This window comes from Oncorhynchus mykiss, chromosome 18 (genome assembly GCF_013265735.2).
Source record: "Oncorhynchus mykiss isolate Arlee chromosome 18, USDA_OmykA_1.1, whole genome shotgun sequence".
Taxonomy (NCBI): domain Eukaryota; kingdom Metazoa; phylum Chordata; class Actinopteri; order Salmoniformes; family Salmonidae; genus Oncorhynchus; species Oncorhynchus mykiss.
The window spans coordinates 48,500,504-48,525,364 of NC_048582.1; the positions used below are offsets into that span (position 1 = coordinate 48,500,504).

General features: G+C 45.1%; 1 protein-coding gene across 8 annotated transcripts in view; it reads right to left on the reverse strand.

The window, feature by feature from the left end:
• LOC110496838 (receptor-type tyrosine-protein phosphatase U) overlaps positions 1-24,861 on the reverse strand; it is a 269,433-nt gene that overhangs the window by 108,589 nt on the left and 135,983 nt on the right. For all 8 annotated transcript variants that reach the window (XM_036952973.1, XM_036952976.1, XM_036952974.1 and 5 more), the window contains exon 3: positions 4,534-4,805. In XM_036952973.1, the coding sequence (XP_036808868.1) occupies positions 4,534-4,805 (272 nt within the window). The remainder of the gene's footprint in view (positions 1-4,533; positions 4,806-24,861) is intronic.

Here is a 24,861-nt window from a genome sequence, read left to right on the forward strand (position 1 = left end):
TGGCTGTTGGTCAGGGTCCCGTGGGGCCGATCTGTTGGCTGGGACTGCGGGACAGTGATCCTTATCTGTGGGATTGGATGAGTGGGCCCTCTGGGGCCTTCACTAGCACTTTGAGCCGTGACAGAGAGAGAGAAAGGGAAAGGAGGACAGAGGGGGAAAGAGTAGAAGATAGATTATGGCAGAGAGGGGGAGAGGACTAGAGGACAGAAAGGGAGAGGAGAGGGGGAAAGGGGGAGAGCAAATGGGAGGCATTGAGAGTCAGGCAGGCAATGCGCCCCGCCCCAGGCTGTGTTCTATTCTATTCTATTCTGTTCTGTCCCCCTCTTCACAGTGCAGCAAGAGACTCATCTCTGCAGGGCCTCATTACCTGCAGCAGAACCTCGTACTGCTCTATGGGACCAACAAAGCAGTCTGTCTGCGTACCCGGGGGGAGACTTAAGACGTCACACCCACCCACAGGTCTTCATTTCCACTTATATGACACACCACACCCAGGCTGCTTCAGCGTACACACATATTATCTGGGTGGTAAATTGTACCGCTGTTTTCAGACAGACTCAACAAACACAGTTCTACTTTCACCAAACCACCAGCCCAGGCAAGGCTTGGTCTGATTGTTTATTATACCAACGCCCCCATATCCCATATCCCCTTCCACCGTGAGAAAAACGTGGGAGACTGTAGTGGTGGTAAGAGAACCTTTTGATGTCGCAGAAGAGAGGAAGAAAATCATTAACTCTTAATCACTTTGGGGTTGTGTTGTTGGCGAGGCCTAGGACAGCAGAGCTGAGGATACTACCACACAACACACAGCATTGATCCACACCGGGGCCTAATCTCATTAAGTATGTGTTGATTTATTGAGATGGGTCTGGGACCAGGCATGGAGCTCTGAGAGGAGACCAAGGTTATGGAGGAAAACACTCCTCTACTTAGGGTCACATGGAATTGAGGTCAATTGACTGTTCAGCCAACCCACACTCACCCCCACAATCCTTTACTGCTGCCATTGACACACACACACACACACACACACACACACACATACATACAGCTGTTGGCTTCTCGTTAAAGGGCGTTTTGGAGGAGGGCAAACGAGAGACGGCTAGAGGTATAAATCACAGGATTTAATGAGGCTGCCTCCAAATAGCCCACCACACACACACACACACACACACACACACACACACACACACACACACACAATAGCCATAACAACACCATCAACTAAACACAGGGCAGAACAAAGAGATATTGATTGCTCTGCTGCACTGGGGGACATTAAGTCATACAGGTAAATATACGACAAATACACTACTATACCACATTTATATTCCCATGTTGTCACGATGACATAGTGCAGCAGTACCCGCTCCTCTGGGACAATCTGGTAGTTTGCACATCTTTTTTCTATTCAAGCAGCACAAGCACAACAGATGAAACTAATCAAGGACATGATGTTTCCCAGCTAGCAAGCATGTGGTGGCCCACTAGCGGCTGGTCTCTGGCATAGTTTCTCAGCTGCAGTATAGAACATACTCTATGTGTGACGGCGCTAAAAGCCAATGTTCTGTTCTTAATCAATCAACCAACCAATCAACCAGGTAACCTAGGGAATAAGAGCATTGGGTCAGTAACTAATAGGTTGCTGGTCCAATCCAGAGCCAGCAAGGTAGAAAAATATGCCATTCTGCCTTTGAGCAAGGCAGTTAACGCCAAACAACATCTTTGCCGATGATGTTGATCAAGGCAGACGTGCAACTATAGTTTTCCTTCAGAGAAAATACATTGGTGCAACACATTAGGCAGAAAATAGATACATTTTCATCAGATGACATTAGAAGTGCAAAGCTATTTGGCTGGCAGCCACACAAGTAAATGAGCTTACAATGAAGAACCAAGGCCTTTTTAAAAAATAAACAATCCATGGCATTCATATTTCTAATGTTTAGGCATAGCATAGAAAGAATGAGGCCAGCTACAGGTCCTAATGTTTTTTCTTAAAGTTAATCTTGCATTTTACTGGAGAAAAATAGGCTGGCTACACCGAGACAAGTACTGGAGAAAAGTATCTCCACATCAGTCAGAACGCTGTCTGCTGATAGAATGCCTGTGAATTCTCATCCGAGTTTAGAAGTGCAACTGAATCACAAAATTAGTCTGATGCCGGCAGAAATTCCAATAAGAAGCATTTTACATCTGTGTTTACAAAATGCAGCAAGATATTTCTTATAAGATGCATATTTTGTTCCTGTGTAAAAAAAAATGCAGAATTCCCTAAGTTTAACTTGCCATATACTAGTCTGTGGAGCGAAAGCTGGACGTAGTCTTTTTATTTTTTTATTTTTAGAAAAACATCCAAAATTACCAGTGTTCCTTGAATTCTGAATAAATCACAGACAGTATCACCAGCAAAGCACCCCAACACCATCACACCTCCTCCTCCATGCTTCATGTGGGAACCACACATGCAGAGATCATCCATTCACCTACTCTGTGTCTCACAAAGACACGGCGGTTGGAACCAAAAATCTCATTTGGACTCATTAGAACAAAGGACAGATTTCCACCGGTCTAATGTTCATTGCTCGTGTTTCTTGGATAAAGCAAGTCTCTTCTTAATATTTATGTCCTTTAGTAGTGGTTTCTTTGCAGCAATTGGACCATGAAGGCCTGATTCACGCAGTCTCCTCGAGGTGTGTCTGTTACTTTAACTCTGTGAAGCCAATATTTGGGCTGCAATTTCTGAGGCTGGTAACTCTAATGAACTTATTCTCTGAAGCAGAGGTAACTTTGAGGCTTCTTTTCCTGTGGCTGTCCTCATGAGAACCACTTTCATCATAGCACCCAAGCTAACTTGCTAGCTACTTCCAGACATCTAAGTGATAGAGAGAACAGCTCACTGAACATTACTCGCCCTAGCAGAGCTGGTTAGGCTATTAGGTTATCCAGAGTGTTGGTGACTGCAACTGTGCTGTCAGATTGTCCATTTGTAAATTCAGAGCGTTTCGTGTTCAGAGCGCACAGAGGACGCTCTGGCCGATGAGTTTAGTGACATTTACTGACACCGGCCATATTCAACGGGTGTTGAGCATTTGTAAATTCATCAGTTATTCTGTGCTCTCTGGCACATTCAGACGAGAGTGCTCTGAAATCGGAGTAGATGGCCAGACTGAATTTATGAACTCACCCGAAATGGTTACTTGCATAGTGGAGTCTTTGTTAAGACATGTAGCTAGCTAGCTAGCTAGGTAAACAATGAACCATAAATACAGCACATGTAGTTACTACCCTGCATGAATCTGCAGGTAGCTAACCAACCAGGTTCAATGTAGTGTGAAGATCTAATTCGATACCACTGATTTCCAAACTCAGCCCTCCAGAAAGTGGAGAGCAACACTTATGCAGTTAGACATACTGACCATACTAGACATACTGACCAGCTTAAATAGACAGAAGCATGCTACAGTATATGGCAGACCAATCCAAACTCATCTCTCGACATGTCCAGCCCACTCATTATTTCAGCCAATCATGGATAGGAAGCTTGCTCGCTTTTTCTTTGGCTAAACCAACTAGGCTCGTAATTTGACAATGTTATTCATATTTGCAGATGGCATACATGTTTGTATGTTCGAGAAGGCATTTCTGCCCAAAAACACATTTAGATTTTTTTTTTAAGTTCACGTTCTAACGGTTCGCCTGTGAAGTAGTGACCGTGACATATGCCTAGCTTCCTAAAATGGGTCACAACTGATTGGCTCAAATGCATTAAGGAAAGAAATTCCACAAATTAACTTTCAATAACAAGGCACACCTGTTAATTGAAATGCGTTCCAGGTGACTACCTCATAAAGCTGGTTGAGAGAATGCCAAGAGTGTGCAAGGCTGTCATCAAGGCAAAGGGTGGCTACTTTGAAGAATCTCAAATATAAAATATATTTAGATTTGTTTAACACTTTTTTGGTTACTACATGATTCCGTTTGTGTTATTTCTTAGATTTGATGTCTTCATTATTATTCTACAATGTAGAAAATAGTAAAAAATAAAGAAAACCCTGGAATGAGTAGGTGTGTCCAAACTTTTGACTGGTACTGTATGTAAAACTTTATGAGCTGGATTGCCTGTCTTTACAATTAATTTATTTTAGTTTGCACTCGGTAGCATATTTAGCTAACATCCTCCATGGAAATGTGCTATTGTGCTCCTTGTGCTCATTTTGTTAGCATTCTGGTAATCAACACCCAATGCACTTTTTTTTGCACCCCCTTGTGTACTAAGCTGGTAATACCATAAATCCTGGGGTGAGAGAAGGACGGTATGACGATATGAAAATCTGGAATCCCCTAGCTCCACCTATTGCCACTCACGCTAACCTGGTTATAGAGGCATATTACTGTCAATGTAGCATTAGCATAGCATTGTCTCTCCCCTGGTATTTGCTGGGCCTGGAAGGTGCTAATGGAGTAGTATTAGACATAGAATTACTATACTGTATGTGTTAACACAGCAGATGTATTATTAGCGCTCACCTGGTATTCGCTGGGCCAGAATGTGCTGACAGCTAGCTCCACCTGGTGCCACTGGCGCCCATGTGACCCGGAGACGTTCCACACGGCACTGCCCCACGGCCCCCCATTGACCCGGATGTAGAGCTGCAGCTCCCCGGGGGAGTGGCCGTCGCGGCTGTACAGGAAGTAGCTGAACTGGATGCAGTGCGTGTCGTTCTCACTCAACGAATGGAGGAGGAGGTGGGCCCGCTGCCCCGCAGCATGCTGGGACGAGTTCACCATCATGAACGAGCCTAGGGGAGAGGAGGGAGGAGACCGGGTCAGATGATTATAACAGAATTCCTGTCAACAGAGACGTAACTTTAGGAATATCTCCTTCATGATTTGAGCAATAGTCTGAGTTGAGGTAAAGCCTGACCATATATACCAAGTTAGGATTCAACCCTCTACCTTTCTCTGCTCTACCTCCGTCTCTACCACAGGCGGCCGGTAGCACCTAAATTGGAGAGGACGGGCTCATAATAATGGATGGAACGGAATAAATGTAATGGTATTGAATACATCAAACACATCCTTTGAAACCATTCCAGCCATTATTATGAGCAGTCCTCCCCCCAGCAGCCTGCTCTAGTCCCTACCCCTCTTTACTTCTCTCTTCCTCTCTCTCTGGCCCTATAAGGGCTTCTTTGTCTGCCATAAGGCCTCAGATGTCCCCTGTTCAAAGCTCTGTGTGGTGGACAGACAGCAGGGCTGTAGCCTGTTGCCTGGCCATCACACGGGTGTCAAACAGACAATCTGACAAACAAAGACAGATATTTGCCTTTACAGCTGTCCACACACCGCAGTGGAGGAGAGAGAGTGAGAGAGAGAGAGATCAACCAGAAAGAGAATGACTAAAAGAAAAAGAGAACGAGTGATAGGGAGATGTCCATGTTGATCACACCAGATTGGGGACAGTTTTCATGAGGGAATCACAACAGAGTATCATTCTAACCCTTCTAAACCTTTCTAATCTTCTAAAAATGATCACTGGGTCACAGTATTGGATCCTGTTACCAAAGGAATCTTCTAAGTGCTTTAAAGACATGGCTGTAGTGTATTCCCTATGGAAGGGCAGGGCAGGTTGGGTAATGTAGTTGAATGAGTGTGTAATCAGGGACTCAGTGCCGTGCCACTCCTACTACCATTAATCACACTGACACTGTTATTAGGCTGCAATGGCAACCTAGGGAATACTTTGAACACCAGAGATTATGCACGCACACACATGCACGCACGCACGCACACACACACAGACACACACACACACACACACACACACACACACACACACACACACACACACACACACACACACACACACACACACACACACACACACACACAAATTGCGATGGGCTCAGGTCCAAATCCCACTGAGTGAGAGCTCCCCTCCTTTATCCTCCTCCTTTTCCATCTCTCCTTCTCCTCCCTCTCTCCTTGGCAGGTAGAGTGATTAAGATACTAGAGCTCCTTTGGGACCTTATCTCTCTCTGTCCCTGGCCTCAGCCTGGTGCTGGCTGCCTTCATAGGGAGGAGGTACAGCATGTGACCTGTCTTTATAGCTTCAACACTGTGACCTCAACATGCCTTTCAGACAGGCTGCCTTTCCTCAACACCTTGCCCTCGGGTTGCACAATTCCAGTAACTTTCCCAAAATGAAATGGTTTTCCAGAGATCCAGGTTGAACGATTCAGGATTTCCTGCTTATTTCCTCCTGATTCTGGGAATCTTCCATCCAGGATTTCTGAAAAACCTGGGAATTTTGCAATCCTACTTTTGCCCATATCAGAGTAGAAAAACACACCCAATAGAAGGTAACACAGACAAAAGCTTGTGCTGGTTCAATGAAACCCTGGTCTTGTCAGTTTGCTTTGCTTGCTCATCCAAAGGGGAGGAGTCACAGTCAGAACAAGGAAGAAATGTAAGAAAGTTCAGAGTTCTTCGCATCAAAAGTTTTGATTCCCCAAACCAACCATCAGCCAGGTCACAGCACAGGGCTGCTCAGTGTTAAAAAACCTCTTACTGTCTCAAAACCTTGAATCCGCTCTACTGTCCAAAACATCCCTACATCCCTTTCCTCTCTCTTTCCTGATCCGTCTGGACAAAACATCCCTCTGGTCTCTTCTTTCATCCTCTCCTATCCTCTCTTCCCTGACCCCGACCCTGAACCCAGCCTGGACAGAACAGTCAAGCCTTCAGTAATTTCCTACTAGCAGCTTCTCTTTCTCAGGGGGACTCGCAGGCAGTATTCTCAGAAAACATTGATCTTCCCCTTGCTTTCCTTAGAGTCTCACCAACATCCAGAGCTGGATCAGGGCAGGCATTGACTTGGCCTGTACTGGCCCCTGGGCCCTCACTGCCACCATGCCTCTGATGTGTGGAGACTCCTGAAGGCTTGTGGGGCCAGGAGGCTAAATTGCTTTTCTCGCTAGATCAGCACAACACTGAACTACCTCTCCCTTCCCTGTTTGAGATTTGAGACCAGGTAACAGGCCTATGTGTGTGAGAGGGAGATCTGCTATGAGGAGGGTATGAGATGAGTGCTATGACCAAAAGTTAGACAACCAAGATATTAGCTGGAATTTAATTGATCCTGCCATAGCAATGTTAACGCATTGTCTTGTTTACAAACTGCAACACAATCTCATACAATTATTTCTCTGAAAACAGGAAGTTTCTAGTTGTTGAACAGTGGTAGAAGAAAGACTTAGAGAACAATTGAAGATTAAAATATGTCTAACTAATTCTGACAGGCCTTGGAGCCGGTATGGAAATCAAATTAAGATGTATTCGAGTCTATCTATCTATGCATTACATTATTACACTGACTGAGGCAGCTATACCTCTATCTCACTGTTGAAAGCCACCTAGTGGTGACTTAGGAACAACACTACGGCATCCATATTAGGAAATCCATCAGTTATCAGATGAAACTCAACTGACAAATGAGGGACTTGCTAAGATGGAGTCTGTAGGCGACAAACAAACAAATAACGGAATCATATTATTTTTTTTCATGTATTTTTTTATTTTTCTCAAGGTGAGCGTAAAGACATGGGTTCATTTCTGCTAAACATACCAAATGATCATAATTCACCTGAGCTTGCTTGAGTCAGTTAATTTGATTAATGCCTCAATTAGCACGTCATTGATAGCATTTCTATTAAATAAAATGCCTTCTGATAACCTTCCGTGTCCATCCTTGAGGAGCAAGACACACATACAGACACATAGAGGCAAGCGCACACACATTGAGAGGCAAACACACACAGAAGCATACCCAACTTGGGTTAAAAATATAAATCCATAAAGGCAGATAAGGCGCCATCTATTTCCTCTGGGACCCTGGCTAGCCCTGCCAAGGATGAGGGAATACACACACACACACACACACACACAATCACATAAAACACACACACACCCACACACACACACAATCACATAAACACACACACACACACACACACACACACACACACACACCCCACACACACCACACACACACACAAGGGAACATACATTAAGAGATTAGCGCACAGCCCCGAATCCCTGCACTTCCTATCTGAACGTCAGATATAGCGTAGGATGGGACCCAGAGTCACAAGTGTCACTGCTTTTATCACACACACACCAGGAGGAAGGGGAGGAGGAGGGAGAGGCAGGAAGGGAGAGAAGGAAAAGAGAGAGAGAGAGAGAGAGTGAGAGAGAGAGAGAGAGAGAGAGCAAGATATAGAGATGAGGAAGAAAGAGGGGGTGGGAGAGGTAGGAAGGAAAATAAAGAGATATAGAAGAGAGAGAAGAAAAAAAGAGAGAGAGAGAGAAAAGAGAGAAGGCGAAGAAGAGAGAGGGAGGGTAAGGGAGAGAGAGAGAGAGGAAGAGAGAGAGAGAGAAGGCGAAGAAGAGAGAGGGAGGGTAAGGGAGAGAGAGAGAGATAGAGAGAGAGAGAGAGAGAACGAAAGAGAGAAAAGAGAGAAGGCGAAGAAGAGAGAGGGAGGGTAAGGGAGAGAGAGAGTTAGAGAGGAAGAGAGAGAGAGAGAGAAGGCGAATAAGAGAGAGGGAGGGTAAGAGAGAGAGAGAGATAGAGAGAGAGAGAGAGAGAGAGAGAGAGAATTAAAGAGAGAAAAGAGAGAAGGCGAAGAAGAGAGAGGGAGGGTAAGGGAGAGAGAGAGTTAGAGAGGAAGAGAGAGAGAGAGAGAAGGCGAAGAAGAGAGAGTGAGGGTAAGGGAGAGAGAGAGATAGAGAGGAAGCGAGAGAGAGAGAGAGAGAGAGAGAGAGAGAGAAGGCAAAGAAGAAAGAGGGGGGTAAGGGAGAGAGAGAGATAGAGAGGAAGCGAGATAGCGAGTGCCTCAACGTTTGTTGCCTTTATTTTTATATTTCTCCCTTCACCATTTTTCTGAAGCGTTTCTGCCTTTGCTCCCATCAATACTGTTTTGTATAACTCGGCCATGCATATAAGCCAGAACATTCCATCGTTCACAGTATTAGTTCAATGACTTCCTGTTATTTTGAATCATCTTGGTGTTGGTGTGAGTCCAATTGGCCTTGATTATTGTGTGTGTGTGTGCGTGCGTGCGTGTGTGTGTGTGTAAGAGAGAAGGTCAGTCTGGAACTTTCTGTTTTGTATTTTTCAGTTTCATTTGTTTTTTGTTTTAGTTGTTTCATATTGTAACCTCAGGCTACCCTCACCTGATCTCTGAATGGCGGTAGAGGTGATGATTGGGAACTCGCAGACTTGCCTTTCTGTTTGTCTTTGCGTGTGTTGCTGTATTGTGTAATCTGTATCGCTGGTTGGCAGGGTACTGAGGTCGCAGGCCTGTGCTATGTTTGTTGTGTTCACTGGGGCCGAAAGGCACCGATGCAGATTCTGCCATTTACAAAGTGACACAGTGCTTATGCTGTGGAAATGGGAAATGGGCTAACCAACACCAGCTGCTCATGAATGTGACATAGAGAGAGGGACTCTAGCCACACACACACACACACACACACACACACACACGCACAACTAACTTCCGTACACAAACAATCAGAGTCCGTCTGGCACTTGGGCTGGGAGATAACGTGGTTCCCAGGGTGAGGGCCGGGATCCAAACAGACGACCGGGACTCGGTTCAATAACATGCAATCATTACTACACTTCAAGGTATTGACTTGATATTGATACTATATAACGAATGACACAGCCTCTTCCGCTGGCATAGTAAATATCACAGCTAGTCACTGTAAGCAAGGCTATACTATAGTTATACCAGCATTGTCAACAAACACACACACCCACGCAATTATTCACACACACAAAAGCAAACACACAGACACACAATCTGTCTCTTTCTCGCTCCCTCTCTCTCTGTTCTGATAACATTTGGGCTGACACTACTGACTCCCCTCTCTTTCTCAACTCAGCACCAACACAGTAACTCAGTGAATGTATTAAGGAATCCTCTCTCTCTCTCTCTCTCTCTCTCTCTCTCTCTCTCTCTCTCTCTCTCTCTCTCTCTCTCTCTCTCTCTCTCTCTCTCTCTCTCTCTCTCTCTCTCTCTCTCTCTCTCTCTCTCTCTCTCTCTCTCTCTCTCTCTCTCTCTCTCTCTCTCTCTCTCTCTCTCTCTCTCTCTCTCTCTCTCTCTCTCTCTCTCTCTCTCTCTCTCTCTCTCTCTCTCTCTCTCTCTCTCTCTCTCTCTCTCTCTCTCTCTCTCTCTCTCTCTCTCTCTCTCTCTGACAGAGTTCATTGCAGAGCCACCTGTTCTAGCAGCATGTCTCCTCAGGGACCCACCATGGAGAAAAAGGGAGCAGCGTGCCCTGGTTGAGAAGAGGAGGGGAGGGACACAGAGAGACAGAACAGAGAGTTCATTCTCTAAATGCCTGCAAGGTACTGAGATGAAACAAGTGGTAGATCACACATGTTAGACGAAGGGAATGAGAGAAATAAAGAAAGAGAGAGGAGAGAGCTTCTGGGAAGGAGAGGTGTTACAGTATGGAGATGCTTTGGTAGACAGGGGCAGGGGTTGGAGAGGGTTTCGGATTGCTGGCTGGCTGGGTTGGAAGCTGGCTGGGTGGTTGGTGTCTGGCTGGCTGGCTGGCTGGCTGGGTGAGTGGCTGACTGGCTGGCTAGTAAATCAATATTGATTTCTGCAGAGAGAATATACCCTGCCTGCCATCCTCAGTCCAACGGACACGACTCAATTCCACTCATACCTGTATGGCTGTTCACTTTTCACAAAAAATTAAATCTATAAATCACTATGCCCTTTCCTTGATCTCTTGGCTCATAATGGATATGATTGAATAAATGGTGACATCCAGAACCAAGCTAAATGGATCAGCTTGTACAGTCTGTACTGTAACAAGGATCTGGAAACAGGAGAACGAGATTTTTCTAAAACCACAGCGGAGACACAGAAACACCTCAGACATCAGGTCTCTGTGGAGAGGAGACATGGAGGAAGAAAGAAGACACTAACCATGTCCTGTAAGGAGACTGGGTTGGGTGGGAAGAGGGTGAGCTATTACAGGGCCCTGCAACTCGTGTTCTCAGGTAGAATAACCTGAGGCTGGTTGATAAAAACAGCCCTGAGATGAGAGAAGAACTGTATGGAACAGCCTATTTCTCTGTCTGTCCGTCTGTCCCTCTCTGACTATCAGTGGCACTGCAGTGTGGCTTATGCTCAGCCCAGGTATGAGGTCTGCCAGTATGGACCAGGGCCCAGTGCTTCCCCCACTTCCCATCCTCCCCCCACATCCAGTCGGTGCGATAAGACAGTATCAGTTACAGCCCAGCTGAGTGCCCGCATGTATGTGCATCTGGAGTAGACCAGGGAGTTGCAGAGAGAGAGAGAGAGAGAGCAGAGAGAGCAGAGAAAGAGAGAGAGAGCAGAGAGAGCAGAGAGAGAGAGAGAGAGAGCAGGGAGAGAGAGTAGAGAGAGAGAGCAGAGAGAGCAGAGAGAGAGAGCAGGGAGAGAGAGTGTAGAGAGAGAGCAGAGCGAGAGAAAGAGAGAGAGAGCAGAGAGAGCAGAGAGAGAGAGAGAGAGAGCAGGTAGAGAGAGTAGAGAGAGAGAGCAGAGAGAGCAGAGAGAGAGAGTAGAGAGCAGAGAGAGCAGAGAGAGAGAGAGAGCAGAGAGAGAGAGCAGAGAGAGAGAGAGAGAGAGCAGAGAGAACAGAGAGAGAGAGCAGATTACCTTGCATGCAGATTACCTTCAGGCAGAGGGGAGAGAAAGGCCCTGGCCAGAGACATGTTCACAACATGGCCCCACATAGATCTGAAAGGATTAGATAGGTATACGCAATATCACAGTAGCTCTTTACTTGGATGAGCCAGATAGGATTTTCCCTATATTGTGTTTCCAATCCCCTGTGCCTAAGGGGTACAGATAGGGGTTGATTCTAGAAAGAGGGTATATCCCACATCCCTCTTTACCCAAATAGGTATAACATCCGCTTGACCCCAAGCAGACACCATGGAGGGGTCTTATGAGTGGGAGAGAGGAGGGTAGCGAGACTGAATTAATCTGAACCCGAGTGCATCAACTTGACATTATACCATAGTAAGTGTCAATCTGTGGCCTACATCTTCACCATGATAATATTAATCAGATCCAAACCAGTAACTTGTCTTAAATATATCTAGCAACAAGTAATAACTGTTGGTTTAGTTGCACGTTTTGGGCATTAGGGGGCACACTCTACTTGCCCTATAGAGGATATGCCACACTCTACTTGCCCTAAAGGAGGATATGCCAACGCTACAATTGCCTGCGTCTCTCTTTAATCCTATTCCAGAACACACGGCACGCTTTAAAACATAAGGTGGTTTACATTTGAAATCTATCACTGAATCAATGGAGTGAATTTGGGGCACCAGTCTAATCTCAATGAATCAAATCAAATTATTTAAATCCCGTTGAGAGAGCAGCTCAACGGCCAAAAAAGGCAAAACAAAAGGCTAAATGTGCTTTTCAAAGAACGTCCTCATTCAGCTCGCAAACAGAAAGCATCCCAGTGAACTTTTCAAAACATCCTCGCTCAGATCTGATTGGTTTCCTCAGACACAAAGCCTCACTTTCAGCCAATGGGCTTGGCCGGTGTGTTTCAAAAAAGGCCAAACAAAACAGGCATTACTTCAAGTTTGTTTATCCCCCTCAGTCTTTCAGAGGCACGCACTGCTTACTTATTCATTAGCCGTCACTCTACCACACACTCACACACGCACACGCACACACACACACACACACACACACACACACACACACACACACACACACACACACACACACACACACACACACACACACACACACACACACACACACACACACAGAGAGAGAAAACCCATCACTCAGACAGATACAACTGTAATCCAGAATCTTAATTCACATCCTGCATAGCCACAGTTTAATGGGAATGGCTTCGAGCAAATAAAGCCGTTGGAAACTGAAATCAATAGTCATAAATCAGCATAATAAGCATCTCCGGCTGAGGAGGGGAAAACACACGCTGTTCTATCAGTTCATCAAACGTTTGCGAGCGTCACACACACACACACACACACACATGGAAAACACCCTGTTCTCTAGTCTATCAGGCGTTTACGAGTGTATCTCCCTAATCCTCGCCACATCCACTATGGACACCTGCCTACAAATCATCAGTGATACGGATGAACCAATGAAAGCCCAAGGAGGAAACATAGACTTGAGGAGGCCCATTAATAGAACTGGCCAGTGCCTCAGGCTGGTGCGCACAGACATTCAGCATCGCTAAGTAATTAAAAACAAACAGTTTGCTTACTTTGTGAGAAGCTAGAGGGGACAATATTAGTGCAGAAATATGTCAATTATCCTCTTTATTTTCTGTGCAAAATGGAGGATATTGCAGTGTAACAGAATATGCAATTCAAAGTAAATGTTGAATTCACAGTGTTTTCTACAAAATCAAACACCACATCTGAAGTGTAAAGAAAATAGTCTGCTTGTTTAATTGTTCATCTGTATTTGTATATGTATTATGGATCCCCATAATGCCAAGGCAGCAGCTACTCTTCCTGGGATCCAGCTACATTAAGGCACTTTTACAATTTTAAAAGCATTACAATACATAACAGATTTCACAACACATTAAGTTGGCTCCCGAGTGGCACAGCGGTCTAAGTGCAAGAGGCATATCCGTGCAAGACTACAGTCCCTGGTTCGATTTCAGGCTGTATCACATCCGGCTGAGATTGGGAGTCCCATAGGGCGGCGCACAATTGGCCCAGCGTCGTCCGGGTTTGGTCGGGGTAGGCCGTCATTGTAAATAAGAATTTGTTCGGACTTGCCTAGTTAAATAAAGGTTCAATAAAACAATAAAACAAATGTAAAAGTGTGTGTCCTCAGGCCCCTACTCTACTACCTCATATCTTTATACACAAAATCCATGTGTACGTGTATGTATAGTGCATATATTATCGTGTCTGTGCCTGTGTTTGTGTTGCTATGCATGAGCTACTTGATGTGGAATAGAGTTCCATGGTCATGGCTCTATGTAGTACTGTGCACCTCCCATAGTCTGGACTTGTAGTCATGGCTCTATGTAGTACTGTTCACCTCCCATAGTCTGGACTTGTAGTCATGGCTCTATGTAGTACTGTGCACCTCCCATAGTCTGGACTTGTAGTCATGGCTCTATGTAGTACTGTGCACCTCCCATAGTCTGGACTTGTAGTCATGGCTCTATGTAGTACTGTGCACCTCCCATAGTCTGGACTTGTAGTCATGGCTCTATGTAGTACTGTGCACCTCCCATAGTCTGGACTTGTAGTCATGGCTCTATGTAGTACTGTGCACCTCCCATAGTCTGGACTTGTAGTCATGGCTCTATGTAGTACTGTGCACCTCCCATAGTCTGGACTTGCAGACTTTGAAGAGAAGATGTCTTGTATAAAACATTGGTTTCAGTCTATATGAGAGTCAGAGCTGATTCAGACTGACTGCTGCTGAACAACAAACAGCAGGGGTATGTGGTACCATACAGTACTAAATCACAAATGGCATCATATTCTCTATTTAGTGCAGTATTTTTAACCAGGGCTCATAGAGTTCTGATCAAAAGTGGATGTAAGGAATGGGGTGCCGTTTGGGACGCAGCCTAGGTAATTCCTGACGTCTGCCATCCTTGTTTACCCGTTCCCTTGGCCCCCTAGCATGGTCCAGAAATGTCATGCAGACAACAAGACAACAATAGCAGTGACAGTGGCTGTGACCTATAATAACAGCCTGGGCAGGGCAGTGTGTGGATCGAAGGGGGGGTTAGGGGGGAACTTGTTTGCCTGCTGTTGCTGGTCTGTGGAAACGCTGGAGGGGGTGGTGACACACACTTTCCCTGAAGCACAGCTAGGCCCAGCCTCCTCCTCCCACCAGCCCCCTTACAACCCAAGCAGTGTGGTTACGGGGACACAATCTGGTATTGGGTCAAAGAATCCAATGAATCCATGGCAGAGAGGGACACACTCTGAGAGGAGAGAAGGGATCAGAATAGAGAACTTACAGACTCTTTGAGAGGAGTGAAAGAGAAAGAGAGAGGCAGAGGTAGAGAGCATGCCACGAGGGAATAGGAAATGGAACATTACTGTCCTTCCACCTGTCAGAGTGTGTGTGTGTGTGTGTGTGTGTGTGTGTGTGTGTGTGTGTGTGTGTGTGTGTGTGTGTGTGTGTGTGTGTGTGTGTGCGCGTAGTTGCGTGCTGTGCGTCCTGTACTGCACAACCCTCTGTTGTGCACCAAAGGATTTCGTGGTATATAAATAATGTACGTGTGTAATAGTTGTGGTATAAAAAATAATGTAATGCTGTGTAATAGCTGAGCCGTTTGATTCAACATCCGTCAGTGACACTCTCCTGGGGATTACAGCATTCTAATAGAACACCAACTCAGGCAAGGTCATCATTACAGTTCAGCTCCCCACAGGGAGTCAGAGTCAGCAGCTAGCAGGACACGGGGAGTCAGAGTCAGCAGCTAGCAGGACACGGGGAGTCAGAGTCAGCAGCTAGCAGGACACATGGAGTCAGAGTCAGCAGCTAGCAGGATACAGGGAGTCAGAGTCAGCACCTAGCGGGACACAGGGAGTCAGAATCAGCAGCTAGCCGGACACGTGGAGTCAGAGTCAGCAGCTAGCAGGACACAGGGAGTCAGAGTCAGCAGCTAGCAGGACACAGGGAGTCAGAGTCAGCAGCTAGCAGGATACAGGGAGTCAGAGTCAGCAGCTAGCAGGACACGGGGAGTCAGAGTCAGCAGCTAGCAGGACACAGGGAGTCAGCAGCTAGCAGGATACAGGGAGTCAGCAGCTAGCAGGACACAGGGAGTCAGAGTCAGCAGCTAGCAGGACACAGGGAGTCAGAGTCATTAGCTAGCAGGACACAGGGAGTCAGGTGCTAGCAGGACACAGGGAGTCAGCAGCTAGCTGGAAACAGGGAGTCAGAGTCAGCAGCTAACAGGACACATGGAATCAGAGTCAGCAGCTAGCAGGACACAGGGAGTCAGAGTCATTAGCTAGCAGGACACAGGGAGTCAGGTGCTAGCAGGACACAGGGAGTCAGCAGCTAGCAGGAAACAGGAAGTCAGAGTCAGCAGCTAGCAGGACACAAGGAGTCAGAGTCAGCAGCTAGCAAGACACAGGGAGTCAGCAGCTAGCAGGAAACAGGGAGTCAAAGTCAGCAGCTAGCAGGAAACAGGGAGTCAGAGTCCGCAGCTAGCAGGACACAGGGAGTCAGAGTCAGCAGCTAGCAGGACACAGGGAGTCAGAGTCAGCAGCTAGCAGGACACAGGGAGTCAGCAGCTAACAGGAAACAGGGAGTCAGAGTCAGCAGCTAGCAGGACACAGGGAGAGAGAAAGCGAGAGAGAGAGGGGTGGGTGAGAAAAAGGAGAGAAGAATAGGGGAATGATTGCAACAGTTAGTGAGAGTAGTCAGAGGGGCTAGCTAAGACAGAGCTGGAAGGGAGATAGACAGACAGAGAGAGAGAGAGAGAGAGAGAGAGAGAGAGAGAGAGAGAGAGAGAGAGAGAGAGAGAGAGAGAGAGAGAGAGAGAGAGAGAGAAAGATTTACAGCCAGGGTTCTCATCACTGGGGTTGTCAATGTTTTTGAAAGTCTTTCTCTCTTTTTCCGCATGGACCTGTTAACAGCGGGACTGGAGATCCAAGGCCCGTAGAGAGGTGATCAATCAGAGAGTTGGTCCTGCAAGGCAAACGACGTCCTGACTGGGCCACTACACAGCTGCTCTCTACTTCGCCGCATCCTCCAAAACACCCGCCTGATGACAGTGACGAATGAGGAAACGTTCAAAGTGTTTAGGAGTCTCTGACTCCGCTCATCTACATAATAACTGCTGCATGGCATGCTCTCATCTCACTCCTCCTCTCCGCCCCGCTTCTCTTCTCTGATGTACTCCATTCAACTTCTACCTCATCTTTCTTTTCCTTTCATCGCACCCCTCTTCTTTTCTCTGCTCTCTCTCTTTCGTGTTGACGTATCTGTCCGTCATCTAATCCTTGGTGCCATGTAGGCTTGGGCGGCATATACCGTATACCGGTGTATTTGGAAATAGCCAGGGGATATCTAGCCAGTTATAACTATTTCTTCAAAAAAAAAATATATATACGTTTGGATATCTGTAGGTACTTTTTCAGTAAATACCTTCAGTCAACTTGTGCAATACGTTCAGTGATGGAAAAAGTACCCAATTGTCATACTAGAATAATAATAAAAAATCCTTATGTTAAGCGATGCAGACAGCACCATTTTTCTTGTTTTTAAAATGTATGGATAGCCGAGGGCACACTCCAACACTTGGACATTATTTACAAAAGACACATTTGTGTTTAGTGAGTCCGATAGCCCAGAGGCAGTAGGGATGACCAAGTGTTCTCTTGATAAGTGTGTGAATTTGACAATTTTCCTGTCCTGCCAAGCAATCAAAATGTAAAGAGTACTTTTTGTTGTCAGGGAAAACATCTGGAGTAAAAGGTACAATCATTTCCTTAGGGATGTAGTGAAGTAAAAATAAAAGTTCTCAAAAATATAAATAGTAAAGTAAAGTACAGATACCCCCAAAAATGATTTAAGTATTACTTACACCACTGAATACGTTAGGATAGGAGTTAAAGAAGATTTACGTCTTCATTTCACCTTCACACGGTTGTCCCCAGTCGCGTGATGTTTGTTAACAAGCACACAAATATAAGAAACCGGTGCCTTACAAGTCATTCACTGTTGTGCAGCACACACCGGGTGATCTAGTTACAGCCGGCTAGATATCTTAGAACTATTCAGTTAACTGCGTAAAATGTGCAAAATGCTCTGCAGTTGTGCATTTGGTTTGCTAACGTAGCAGCTAGTTATCTATCTAGCTATGTAGTTAGCTTCTTCTAAAATCCTGCTTGGCTTGGTAACAGCCGTCGAAAATGTATTTTGTGCGTGCAGCAAACTATGAGTAGCATTTTTGAGTACTTGTATAACTTTACTTTGCATTCTCTATGGGATTATACGTGTACTTGTTAGCATTGCTAACCTTTGGACTACAGAGAGTCAGTGGAGTTTGAAAATAGCACCCCTTGTGTTTAGTGCTGATATACCAAATATTAGAGGATGGCACAAGGTCGGTATTAAGGTATGAAAATTTCAATACCACCCAAGCCTAGTGCCAAGTTTCTGACATTCACCTTGCTAATGTAGGTGAAGTCATAGGGTTTTGAAGTAGCTAGCTGAGTATTCAACCATTTATTCAACAGACCCATTATTACAGCCAGGGTCTGGAGCTACTTCAGAGTACTGAGATCCTACTTAGGTATTCAATTGCAGTATAACATCCCGTGGGACTCAACCAAGGCTACCAGCATAAAAGCTACCTAAGAACAGAATAAGTGGGGAACACAAGTACGCACACGGCACACGCATTGGGGTAGTCCTCTAAAAAAAGAGGTATCTCATTCCATAAGGTCGAAGTGCTTCAGAGAGTTCAGCAGGTAACTCCTGACTTCAACCACCAGAGTCTACTCTCTGGGTTGGATTGTCAGTACCCTGTAAGTGCCCTGTTCCATGGATCTGCTCTGAGGGTCTTGAGAGATGGATCAAAGCTCATTGAGCAGAGCTGTCACAGTACTCAGTGAACACTGAAGACTCATCCTACAACTAGCCCCAGGCAGTGGAACTGAAACCCTCTACACAGTAGAATATCTGTATTGTCTGACTGAGTTTTTCTCCCTGTCTGTCTTCTCTCTCTATCTCTCTCTCAAGCTTCTATATGCTAAAGTGATCCTAAGTTGTTGCACGCTCTGTGGGGATGACTTCCAATGAGTTACTAATACAGTATATCTCAAATAAACTTGAACATGAAAGGGACATGAAGAAAGGAACGCCGACATCCTGCTCGCAGACTTTATTCCTGCACCAACATGAATGTTTCAGCTGCAATAGCCTTCGTCATCTCCTTCAATAACCTGTGTAGGAAGGACACTCGGGTGGCTCCAGTATGTGTGGCCTGGTTTGTGAAGAGATCAGGACCTGAGTGGTTCCTTACATTACAATACATGAGGCAAGGCATCAGTACAAAATGGAGCAGGGACAAATACAGTTTAGCTAGGTATCAATACATCATGCTGTATGAGGCACAACCCAGGAACAATCTGTTTTATTCCTTTAGCTTTGAGATATGACTTCTCACTCAGTTCAGTGCTCATGCGTATGTTTTATTTGGTGGCTTGGCTCACAAAGAGCATTCTGAATAATGACGAAGGACTCCGTGGAAGCGTTGTGCGGTGTGTGTGTGTGTGTGTGTACGTGTGTGTTCACCATGAGAGCCCTGTCCGCTGGTCTTATATTTCCCATTAATCACGCTGGCGTCGCCCTGAGAGAGGAAACACCTAACACACACAAACCATAAAAGCCCCACCACAGAGGACGAAGGACGGAAAACAACAACTGCCATGGTGTCGGGGACAAAATCAACGTGTGTTTGTTTCAATGTTTCTTAAAACGTGGGAGAGAAAGTAACGGTGAAATGAAAATTCAGGCTCAGGATTGTTTTCACTGTGATGCACCTCACTCACTAGCTAAATTGTTCCCGAACTCTCCTTTTTTGACTCTCAATCTCTCTCTCTTTCTCAAACTCTCTCTATTTCTCAAACTATGTCCATTTCTATTAATCTCTCGCTTGCTCTCTTTGCCTCCCCCGACACACACACACACACACACACACACATGCACACACACACACACACACACATGCACACACACACACACACACACACACACACACACACACACACACACACACACACACACACACACACACACACACACACACACACACACACGGTGTAATAGACTGGTCTAGGGAGATTACCAGGACAGAGAATTAGCCTGTTTCAGTCCCCATTACTGACAATCCACAGAAAATAGGATTTCTCCTTCTCCCGGCAGGCCTTCACATCTAACATGCTTAGCTTCAAACACCATGCTATGAATGACACGCTAGGACCCCTAAATGTACAAAGAAACACACAGAAAATACTGTACATATGTTGCAGATAAAATAAACTTACTGTATGTTGGACTTCAAATGCTGCACCGGAAGGCATGAACTGATGTACCGTACAAGTGTATACATACATTATCTCTCTCAAACACGCACACACACACACGCGCACGCTGCGCACAAACACCATTTACAGTTTTTTTTAGATTGCTAAACGACAGTGGGCACAACTGGAGTCACATGTGCAAAACTCTAACTACAGTCTGCACTACCAACAGTCACCTGAGCTAAACAGTTCACGTCACCTGCAAAACTCATTCCAAGCAACACAACTCTTAACACATGGCTCAAAACACGCTCAGTGCAGCCAAACACTATGCACAACCCTCACTGAGATAACACACACTGTCACACAGAACACACTGAGAGTAAAAACACTAGTATCAAACACCAATACAGAAAATACAAACTTTTCATCTTTACAGTTTGAACAATTTCAGTGACTTCATACAAAGTCATATTTTCTTCAAAGAAAAGAGTGACATTCTTTCACATAATTTATTAAAATGTTTAGAACATAACAATTCTTTAAGGTAAATGAAAATTAGCAGTTTGCTTCAATAGTCTGTAGTAATTTACGGAATTACAGTAATGAGAAAAAAAAGGTAGAAACTAAAAGTACAGACTGTAATTCAAACAAATAATTGAGGGGCTAATCCTGCCTCTCTCTAGCATCAGGCCACAGGTTTTCTTCAACATCACATCTAATGTTTTCTCTTGCCATGCACCTGGGGAAGAACCTTCTGGAGTGCCTTATCCATCCCTGGCAGTCCTCTGGACTCGTGTCCTCACATCTGGCACGCATGGCTTCCAAAAGAGACATTTGGTCATGTGGGTGGTGACCAAACACTTTCCACCTCCAGGCAGAGAAAAACTCCTCTATTGGGTTGAGGAAGGGTGAATATGCAGGCAGGTACAAAACCATAAATCTGTGATGTGCTGCAAACCAATCTGTGACAGCTGCAGAGTGGTGAAAAGCAACGTTATCGCAAACTATGACAAAAACTTGGGGGTTTCTTACTGGCTCCCCCTGTTCTGCTGGCACTAGCTGAGCATAGAGCTGTTCTAGGAAAGCTATAAGCCTTTCTGTGTTGTATGGGCCAATGAGTGGTGTGTTGAGAAGCAAACCATCATTGGCCATTGCAGCACACATGGTGATATTTCCCCCCCCCTTTGGCCTGGAACCTCCACAGTGGCCCTTTGACCTATAACATTCCTTCCTCTGCTCCGTGTTTTGGCAAGGTTAAATCCAGCTTCATCGATAAATACAAATGAATGTGGTCTTTCCAGTGCTTCCACCTCCATTACTCTCTGAAAAACAGTAAGTGCACAGTTTTACTGTAGAAATGCTAGTGTTTTTTTTTACTGTAAATATTTTGTATAGCTGTGTACGTAACCTCAGACGTCTTACCTGGACATATTGGTAATCTTTGCTCTTTTACCCGTTCACTGTTTCTCTCGAACGGTACAGTGTATAACTGTTTCATTGTAACTTGGTGTTTCTTTAGGACTCGAGCAATAGTTGTTATGCTGACAGAATTAACATTTTCAAATATATCATTATCAGCCAGCACTCTATCTTGAATCTCCCGCAGTTTTATTGCATTGTTGACAACAACCATGTCAACAATAGCATTTTCCTGCGCATCTGAAAATATTTTTACTCTTCCCCCTGTTGGGGGCAGCCTTTGGGTCCTGTTGTAAAAATATATTTTACAGTCAAACTTACTGTAATATATATCTGTGTAAATATTCTATAATTGCAATACAAAATAGATTTCTGCAATGTTTTCATTTACTGTAAGGATGTAACTCTCACCTGTTTGCATGATGGAAAATTCGCATTACAGATGCCACTGTGGATCTTTGCAGATTGGGTTGCACCCTCAACCCTGCCTCTCTCAATGAGAGACCATGGTTCACGACATGGTCTATAAGTGTAGCCCTTATTTCATCTGAAATAACAGCTCTTTGTCTTCTTTGTCTTCCTCCACGCATCCGCCCTCTCCCTGCCACCCTTCTCCCTCCACGAACCCATCTTCCGTGTTCCATTTCCAAAATGAGTCTTTCTGAGCTCTACCTATATACTGTAATATGTGTGTGTGTTCACTAACAAGTCTAAAACAAGACACCTGCTTAGCCTTTCAGCTGAAATTGCAATCAGCAGTGTTTGAAAGGCACAAGGCTTAAATCTATTCCGTTTTGAATGTGTGGTTCACAGTTTTGACAGCAGTGTGTTAGCATTTTAACAAAGTGCTGTAAATCCACAGTGTTGTGCAGGTTGTGGTTAAAGTCATGGGATAAGTGTGTAGAGTTTTGAAAACTGTGTTCAAGCAATGAAAAACGAACTAGAGTTTGGTCCACATGAACTGCTGCTGTGCAGACTGTAGTTAGAGTTTGGCACATGTGACTCCAGTTGTGTCCACTGTCGTTTAGCAATCGAAAAAAACTGTAAGTAATTTAGCAGATGATCTTGGAAACCAGTGGCCACAACTAATGTAGGCCAAACAGCCACATACCTTGATCACCATCAAGAAAACGATTCAAAATAGCTACTCTCTGCAAAATGAGTACTCGCAAGAACTTATGCCACATCTTTCACTCATACCTGCAGGTATCTATGGGTGTCTTGGCCCTCTCATCATACGGTTTATAAAAGGGGGTTCCAGCATTCACTTTATTCAATTCATTTCAACTAGATTATTCCTGGGTTACAGCAGCATGCAAAGATATCATCGTGAACTCCCTTCAGAGCAGACAAAGCAATGTATACATTTCATTTGAATATCAAGGGGATGTGGGTGACTTTACATCTCAACCCATTTAGCTTCATGTTCAGAATATTATGATCAGAATATTATGCCTAATGCGGTCGTCTCAAGTACCACTCAGAGAGCAAAGTACCGCTGAAAACATTGTGTCTAAATTAGATCTACAGCTTCCAGAGGAGAACTTCACATACTTTTAATTAAAGGAAGATTGTGTTATCTTTCTAATTTTCTCTATTTATATGTCCTAGTTAGTGAACAAGGGGGAGAGAGAGAGATAGAAAGATAGATAGATAGATAGATAGATAGATAGATAGATAGATAGATAGATAGATAGATAGATATATGGAGAGAGAGAGTGAGAGCGAGAGAGCGCGAGAGAGAGAGAGAGAGAGAGAGAGAGAGAGAGAGAGAGAGACGGGGACAGCTGGGTAAAGATGGTTCACATTTCCTCTTTCTCCATGTAAAGTTCTTGACGGCTGTGTTCTTTGAAGTGTCTGGGTCGGTTTCTCCCATGGTGCATTGGGGTTAAGGGCCATGGAAAACAGGATTACACCAACCTCTGTCTCCCCTCCCCTCGTTCATCCAATTAATTACCCTTAGCCTGTTTGGGAATTAAATCCTGCTTATCTCCTGCTCCCATCACAACGAAAGGCAAGACAGCTAGTTAGTTCGCTTTCTACTCCCCGCCTGACTGTCGGAGGTTTCAATTCAAACCCACCGACTCTGTAACCGAGACGGCAAATGAGAAACTTCCGAAAAAACCCTTCCTCCACCAGCTCTTCTGCAATCAGACAGATTGTTCCATCCATGGCCAATTGAATTGTAACGTTGAGATGCTCGACACCCTTTCACTCCTACAGCTATATTCGTTGAGAAGCGTTAATTGGTTTGGTGAACTCTGTCAGAGGAGTTCAGAGATTTGTGGACTTCCTTATTCAGTGCTGTTGATGTAGTGTGACGGTCCAATCAGGGTTTTAGCTGGATGAGATTTACAGTCTCGTTGTCTAGAAGAAAATAGATAAAGCCCCCATAAGGGGTTTCTGACCGAGAACTGGTTCAATCTGCCGGTGCTCCTCTCAAAATGTGTCTGTTCGTGTTATATGGGGGGGTTGAGAGAAGAGCAGAGAGACCTATTTACGATGCAACAGTTGGATTGATCAAGTCATTTTGTATTGCTTTTTATCATTACTTTCCTTATCTATTGTGTGACCAGAGAGGGGGCCAGAGAGCACATTACATATTATCACCATAGAGCATGTTCATTAACAACAAACGCTAAAGGTAGTTAACAGGGTCACGATCAGTGTTCTGCATTGTCTCACTCTTCGCTCATGCAAAAAATTAAATAAAGTGCAGAACCACAGAGATAGTCTATAAGCCCAAGCTCTCTGGCCTGGATCCTGCAACATGCGTAGGCGGTCCAATTAAAGTCATGCATTCCCCTTCGTGGGAGAAGCAGCCCATGGTGGAAGTAGAGGACCACAGTCGAGATACAAGGCCGGCTCGGAACATCCTGGAATGGGGATTAGGCTGGCCCCGGCTGGTGTATTTTCTTTCCCTGAGCCCTACTGTAGGTAGAATGTGTTCTGTTCCCTCTCTGAGGGGCAGCTCCAGGAGGCCCCATGTTTAGGACGCTCTGCCAGTTCATCTCCACATCCAGCTGTGCCAGGGGACTGAGGGGGAGAACCTCCGATGGTTGACCCCTCCACTATCCAACCGCATTTCACATCCCAGGATGGAAGACTAGAGTGGTCAGAGGCACATTAGGAACAGTCACTGTCGGTTTAGGGTGCTGTGTGATATATAGTAGGCTGGTTATAGTATATGGTATCATCAGAAAAAAATAGTCAACTGTAAGCATGAGACGGAAGAAAACAGTCAACTGTAAGCATGAGACGGAGGAAAACAGTCAACTTTAAGCATGAGACGGAGGAAAACAGTCAACTGTAAGCATGAGACGGAAGAAAACAGTCAACTGTAA